This window comes from Bos grunniens, chromosome 10 (assembly GCF_055505025.1).
Source record: "Bos grunniens cultivar Pamir isolate PY7600 chromosome 10, Bosgru_T2T1.0, whole genome shotgun sequence".
Taxonomy (NCBI): domain Eukaryota; kingdom Metazoa; phylum Chordata; class Mammalia; order Artiodactyla; family Bovidae; genus Bos; species Bos grunniens.
The window spans coordinates 51,291,053-51,298,769 of NC_141174.1; the positions used below are offsets into that span (position 1 = coordinate 51,291,053).

The 7,717-nt window shown below is 44.0% G+C and overlaps 1 protein-coding gene across 3 annotated transcripts in view; it reads left to right on the plus strand.

The window, feature by feature from the left end:
• The window catches only part of AQP9 (aquaporin 9), a 48,875-nt gene extending 41,914 nt beyond the window's left edge, over nt 1-6,961 (plus strand). For all 3 annotated transcript variants that reach the window (XM_086321195.1, XM_086321196.1, XM_086321197.1), the window contains 2 exons: nt 551-768; nt 5,801-6,961. In XM_086321195.1, coding sequence (XP_086177321.1) covers nt 551-768; nt 5,801-5,975 — 393 coding nt within the window. In that variant the 3' untranslated portion in view covers nt 5,976-6,961. The remainder of the gene's footprint in view (nt 1-550; nt 769-5,800) is intronic.
• The last annotated feature ends 756 nt before the right edge of the window (nt 6,962-7,717 follow it).

A 7,717-nucleotide genomic window follows, 5' to 3' on the forward strand; every position in this document is an offset into this window, starting at 1 on the left:
TAACTTGATTAGTTCAACCAGGAAAGCCTGAGAGAACTGATATCATTTCCCTAATATTTGGTATTGCTTGCATTTTTTTCATTACAAATCAGTTTTCCCCACTTACTTGTTTTTCAAATCTATTTTTCTTTTATGAACTGTCGTTTCATTTCCTTTGCCCGTGTATCTATTGATGTCTCACATCGTTTTTCTCACCAATTTGAATGAGCCCCTTTGTTCATTTCTCCAGCCTGCAGCTTGCCCTCTATTTATCTGGTAGCAGCTTAACAGGTCAGAGTAGTTGAGATAGAGTGTCTAGAGTTAAACTCTCTGTATCCACACCTGATTGCCACTGACTGCGTCACCTTGGTCAGGTAACTCGTCTGTAAAGGAGAGAGAGATTAGCACTCATGTCTAGGACTGCTAAGAAGAAGAAAACGCTCTGACACAGTGCTCAGCCAGTGTATGTTGCTTATTATTAGGTTCGTTTTTAACAATAGGGGGTGCATTTTGAGGTGGGCCAGTGGGAAGAATATAAGCTGAACCCCTCGTACATTTTCTCCTCACCCAGGTAGTGGCCACCATGTTCCTCCTCATTGTCATCTTTGCCATTTTTGACTCGAGAAACTTGGGAGTCCCCAGAGGCCTAGAGCCTGTTGTCATTGGCTTCCTGATTGTTACCATCGCCTCCTCTCTGGGAATGAACAGTGGCTGTGCCATGAACCCGGCTCGAGACCTGAGTCCCAGACTTTTCACTGCTTTGGCAGGTTGGGGCTTTGAGGTGTTCACGTAAGTAACAAAATGATCGGGGAAGAGGGAGGAAGATTCACGCTGCGCCTCAATGGGGAGGGCTGGGCTTCGACCTGGAGATCCAAGAGAGCGCAGATGGGAGGGTGAGGGTAAGAGCACCCTCGTCAGAAGTGTGGAACGTTATCACTGGTGATTTATGATGTGGTGTGTGTGTGTGTAAGACAGGGAAAGAGAAGGGGGAGGGAGACAAAGAGAGAGCAATCACCGACGCTATTCTAATCACCACCACTGGCAGCACTGGAGCCACTACAGAGAAAGCATTGTGAGGACAGGGGCCTTAACCGCGTTTTCACTGCTTTGTCTGCAGTGACTGAAATAGGATCCAGCACATAGAAAGCTATTCAATGAAAGCTATTGAACAAAAGAATGGATAAACGCTCTGTGCCGCATATGTTCTAGGAGATGAAGGATACAAAAAGAATCAAGCATCATCCCCTGTCTTTTTTGTTTCTTTCTTTTGTTGTGTCATGTCTTAGTGTGGCACACGGGATTTTCACCACGTCATGCAGAATCTTTTGTTGCAGTGCACAGGCTCTCCAGTTGTGGTACGCAGGCTTAGTTGCTCTGTGGCATTTGGGATCTTAGTTCCCTGACCAGGGATTGAACACATGTCCCCTGCATCACCAGGCAGATTTTTAACCATTTGGACCACCAGGAAAGTCCCCAGCATACCCTATCTTTAAGGAACAAACAACACAATGAATCTTCTAGAGCAGTGGTTCTCAGCCAGTGGTAATTTTGCCCCCAAGGATGTTTGGCAATGCATGTTGACACTTCGGGTTGTCACAGCTGGGCATGGTGGGGGCAGAACCTGTCACCAGTATCTAGTGGGTAGAGTCCAACGGGGGATACTGCTAAGCATCTTACAGTACCCAGGACAGATCCCCACAAACAAAAATGCTCAGAGTGCCACAGCTGAGGAGCTCTGTTCCAGAATGACCATACTAGACCATGAAAAGGTGGAACACAACGTTCACAGCTAGGATAGATCCTGTGTATTCTTCCAGTGGACCATTGAGAACATGTTAAAGGTCTCCTTATTTCCAAAGCCCAGAATGAACCCATGAGTTTCCTTTAATTCCAATTTCCTGAGGTTCACTCCAGGAGACCACTGTCCTCACCTCGCCACCAAGATACCTCTGTGAGCTTCACACAGATGCCTAAAACAAAGACGCGCCAGAGTGAGCTGGCCTCGCTTTGAGCCTTGCTTGGTGATTCACCCAAAGCTCTAAGTGTGATGGTGGTTCTAAAACAGGTCTTGCCTGTTCTCTTTGCTTTGTTGAGTATATGGCAGGAGCCCACATCTGTGATGTTGAAATCACCTAATGCCAAACTCTGAGCACCGCATCCCTCAGGATCAGGATTTTCCCCCTCATGCACACATTCATTCATCCATGCGGCTTCCTAATCCCTTATTTAAGGCCTAGTGCTAAAGATGCCCTTTACTATTGCTGCCCTTCACTGCTTTGTTTATGTTCTGTTTCAGAGCGTGAACATAGGTTGAAGCTGTCAAATGACTAACCCCAGGAGTTGAGAGAAGACTTGCAGCTCCAAATTTAGGAACTATGGGAGTGGAAGTAGGGGCATTTTATAGTATTTGGACATGTTCAGTCAGGGACAGAGAGGCTGTTTCAAGCAGAGAGGCATCTGTATCTAAAGACAGCATATTAAAATGATACACAATCTAGTCTAGTTGGAAGGCTGTATGAAGAAACTTGGAAGGGCAATTGTTTCAGATCACAGAGGACTAGATTTCTAGAACAAGACTCTGGGATTTTTGTTGCTGTCTTTTCTATAGAGTATAGGGAGTAGCAAAGGATTTAGGGCAAAAGTTTGATGTGTTTAGAACTTTAATTTACCAAAAATTAATCTGACATCATTATATAAAAGAAATTAAAAGGGAGTAGAAGGGGCAGATACCAGTTATGAAATAGCTAGGCTGACTGATAATCCTCTACCAAAAGTTCAAAAGAAAACCTTTGAGAGGTAACAGGATTCCAAATGGTCCCTAGAGTTCCATCCTTTCAGGGTTTTCCACCCAAGACAGTCATCTCAGGAGATTTCCTAGTTTGAATCCACATCTAGGATCTCAGATGAAACCTAGACTGCCTTATTCTCAGACCCTCATTTGCCCCTGTATTGCAAGAAGTAAGGATGACCAGGGGAGTAGGTTCCCCAGGGTCTGACAAGGGCAAGACAGACCCTAGCTGACTCTTGCTTTCCCTTAAATATTAGGATGTAAAAGGGCTTCTCTGATGGCTCTGACGGTAAAGAATCTGCCTACAATGAGGGAGACTGGGGTTCCATCCCTGGGTCAGGAAGATCCCCTGGAGAAAGGAATGGCTACCCACTCCAGTATTCTTGGGCTTCCCTGGTGGCTTAGATGGTAAAGAATCTGCCTGCCATGCAGAAGACCTGGGTTTGATCCCTGGGTCAGGAGGATACCCTGGAGAAGGAAATGGGAACACACTCCAGTATTCTTGCCTGGAGAATCCCATGGACAGAGGAGCCTAGTGGGCTACAGTTCATGGGGTTGCAAAGAGTCAGACATGACTGAGCAACTCACACACACACACACACACACACACACTAGAATGTAAGCAAGTGGTCTTCACTAATTCACATTAAAGTGTTAATAGCTTAATAGGTGAAGGATCTCAGGGGTATTGTTAATTTTTAAAATAACTTAGCTAAAGAAATGAATCCTTAATGATAGTACCCTATGCAACTGACACAGTTTTATGGTATCCCCCCAAATCATAGCACCCCAATGACCTTGTTTACCTGAAAGGCCAGGCAGGAAGCCACGTCGAATCTCGTCCATTTAAGCCTTGTGACCTTAGCACAAAATATCCAGTTCAAGAGGGTCCAGACAGTGAAAGGAGGACATGCATGCTGGCAGGTATCTTGGCCCCTAACCTGTTGAATGACAGTGAGAGACTCACCACAAAACAGTGCTGGAAAAAAAGGAAGTGATGGACCAAATGAGGTGGTTAGACTCACTTCATGTGCTGAAGACAGCTTCCCCAGTGGCTCAGTGGTAAAGACTTCGCCTGCCAAGCAGGAGATGTGAGTTCAATCCCTGGGTCAGGCAGATCCCTTGGAGAAGGTAATTGCAACCCACTCCAATATTCTTGCCTGGGAAATCCCATGGACAGAGGAGGCTGGTGGGCTACAGCCTAGGGGGGTCGCAGAGTTGGACACAACTGATTAAACAGCAGCAGCATGTGCTGAAGAGAAGGTGCCTCTCACAGAAAATTCTTTTCATAGAAAATTTGGAGGCATGGGATAAGGTTCTGTGCGAAGAGTGGAGTGCAACGTCCTCTTTCCTGCACAGTAAGAGTGCCATCTGGTGGCCACTGTGCTCAATCTCAGTGCTCTTCCCTGAAGCCTGCATTTATGATCTAAGATTCAGGATCTAAGAGAGTGCTTGCATGATACGGGTGGAAAGGACCGCGGTATAGATGGAAGTATGAAGCTCAGAGATGGGGAGATTTGCTCAAAGACCTTCTGTAGTCCTGAGATCCCAGGTGGCTCAGTGGTAAAGAACCTGTCTGCCAATGCAGGAAACATGGGAGACTTGGTTTCAATGCTTGGGTTGGGAAGATCCTCTGGAGGAGGAAATGGCAGCCCACTCCATTGGAGTAGAGAATCCCATGGACAGAGGAGCCTGGCGACTACAGTCTGTAGAGTCATAAAGAGTCAGACACCACTGAGCGTGTGCACACACACACACAGCAATGTGCTAAGTGCTCTGAACCCAGGACACTCCTGAGATTAGAACTAGGTCTCATGGATTCTAGAATAGGCCCCCCTTTATTATTTTAAAAATAATTTTATTAAAAATATTATATTAAATAATATAACATTTCCTTTATTATTCTTTCTAATAAAAGTTTGATACAAACAGTTCCATGGAAATATGTATAGTTATTAAAAATAAAATTGTAAATAGCAGCCATGAATATGTTCCCCCAAATAAAACACTGTGAAATTCCTATGCAGAGTTGTGTTCCTTTTGTTTCCTCTGCCTCCTCTGCATTACCCTGAACTTTTTGTTCATAATTATCCTTTTTTTAAAAAGTTTTATCTCAAATGCACATATCCTTAAACAACTACACAACTATACTGTATAGTTTTACTTGCTTCAGAGCACTCATGGTCCTTTCTACTGAATTATCTAAATGGATTTTCTGTCCCCAAAAGAAATGGTGACAATTCACAGAGACACCTGATTTCTCCCAGAACTAGACCTCCAACATAATGTACTGACACTGAGAACTTCTGGAGGGGAGAGGGAATCCTTATCAGAAAATACATTTGAGTAAGCTGTGACCTCAAAATATAAGTATGGGATTAAATTATATTTAGTATTTAATTCATATATCTACCTTTGAGTTTTTAATTCATTCATTGACAAATGCTTCCTGATTGTTTATCTCATGATTGCCCTCATCCACCAATCATGTCCAGGAATCTCTCCACATCTCCCTTCCGTTCACAATCCCCAGGACTCACCACTTCAGTATAAGGGAAAGGCAACTCCTAAATAATTGACCTGAACTTGCCCTAGATGCCCTCAACTGCTGCCATGGGTTCAGGGGCTATGTTTTCTGAAAGGGAAATAAATGGGACATTTCTCTCACAGGTATTAACAGAACAATGGAATTGGTCAACTGAAATCAGTATCCTACAAAACAGTACCTTTAAGCAATTAACACAGACATTTTTCCGGCATCCCCTCAATCATAGGATGCAGATGACCTTGCTTACAAGTAAGGCCAGGCAGGGAACCTACTCCTCCCTTTAAGCCCAGCACATCCAACTCAAGAGGGTCCAGCCAATGAAAGGATACTGGCTACCAAGCTACCATGAGTGCCATTCTACTTAGCTCTTGCTGATTTAAAAAGAGCCATGAGTAGGAGAACAACTAGCTGGTTAGTGAGTAACTAGCAGTGATACTAGAAGGAAGACCAAGCGATGTATCACTGATTTCTTTGTTTGCTTTCAGAGTTGGGAATAACTTCTGGTGGATTCCTGTAGTGGGACCTTTGGTTGGTGCTGCTGCTGGAGGCCTCGTCTATTTTCTTCTCATTGAAATCCACCACCCAGATCTGAACCCAGACTTGGAGGCAGAACAACCAGAGGACAAACCAGAGAAATATGAACTGAATGCAATCATGTAATAGCGTGCTCAGGTCTGGGTTTACAGTTGGCTACCTACTGGGCTTTACCTTTCACAAAGCATCTTCACACACATTATCTAATTGAATCCTCCTAGTGACCATCTGGGGTAAATATCAAGCTGCTAATCTTTCAAATAAGAAAACAAAATCTTAGGGAAGTTGAGTTGCCTAAGGTCCCATGGAAAGTTGAACATCATTGAATGCATCCTATACATATTAGATTAATAACTGCACAAAAAGTTTGACCAGCTCCTCCTGGCTCACCAGAAGCGGGACTGGCAGCTGCCAGAATTTGCACACAGCCTGGGCAACATTCTTCTGGATCCTAAGTTATAAAGACTGCCATTGTCTGATTTTATTCCCAGAAACACTGCAAAGGGAAGAGGTAGCCCATATTTTTCATCTGCTGAAGCACATTATCAGAGGTGACTAAGGGTGACCCTTCCTAGGCCACCCTTAGTCTTGCTAAGTCTTGATCTTCCTGACCATCCCAGCATTGTACATTCTGGGAATTTCCTCTTGGTCAGGCACCTCCCTGTCACTTTAGTCGAGAGTCAGTGAATTAGGGAACTCTGCTCAATGTTATGAGGCAGTCTGGATGAGAGGGGAGTTTGGGGGAGAATGGATACATGTGTATGTATGGCTGAGTCCCTTTTCTGTCCACCTGAAATGAAACTGTCACTGCACTGTCAATCGACCATACTCCAATATAAAATTAAAAGTGTGAAAAAAAAGTGTCTGTGAATTACAAGCATGAGAAATTGGTCTACGTCAAGTGATACACTTTGGTCAAACTGTCATAAAGCTCAGAATTCCCAGACCATCCAGTTTCTCAAGTGTTGTGTAATGGTAACAGAACAACAAAAAGCACATGTGAAAAGTCTCCAGGGGCCTTTAATAGACAGTAATAGACTGACATATGGAATTTCTTCTTGCTCTGAAACTACTGGCATTTCCTATTTGAAATAAATTTGGAGTGACATGTTTGTTTGGAGTAATAAGTGACATGTTTGTTTTTATGAGTAATAAGATTGCTAAGTACACTTAGTTCAGAGGTTGTCTGTCCTATCTACAAATAAAGATCTCTGGGGAACTTCTAAAAAAACAACTTGGTAAACATCTTGTTGATTCTAAATGGGTGTAGCCAGTGTTGAGAACTTTGGCTTGGTTAAAGTACATGGGTTTCCTTGAGAAACATGTCTAGTGGTGACCAAGCAATTCCCGGTAGGATTCTCAGACTTGGGGTCCTCAAGGGTTAGAGGGAAGTGGCTCTCAGAAGGGGACAGTTTACTCCTTCTCACTCTCACCTATCACCCCATGCAAGGGGACATTTGGCCATGTCTGGGGACAGTTTTGGTTGTCACAGCTGGGGTAGGAGTGTTATTGGCATCTAGTGGGTAGAAGTTGGAGATGCTGCTGAACTTCCTACCACACACAGGATAGCCCTCCTCTGCAGTACCCATTCATACCCAGATGTCTTCAGTGTGCAGGTTAAGAGACCCTAGATTCAAGAACAGACAGACATGTAAGAGAAGACACTGAAGTCCTGTGCCTTGATCCCAGTTCTGTCAAAAACAGATGCCAGATGAGTCAGAACCAGACTCCATGGGTACATTATACTTCTTACCCCAAGTCAAGAGGTGACCCCAAATTTGAGTTTTCAGGTCAGACAGTGGAATCTATGATCCCCACAGGTGCTCATTAAACACTGCTTGGTGATTAATGACTGGAATTATGAAGAG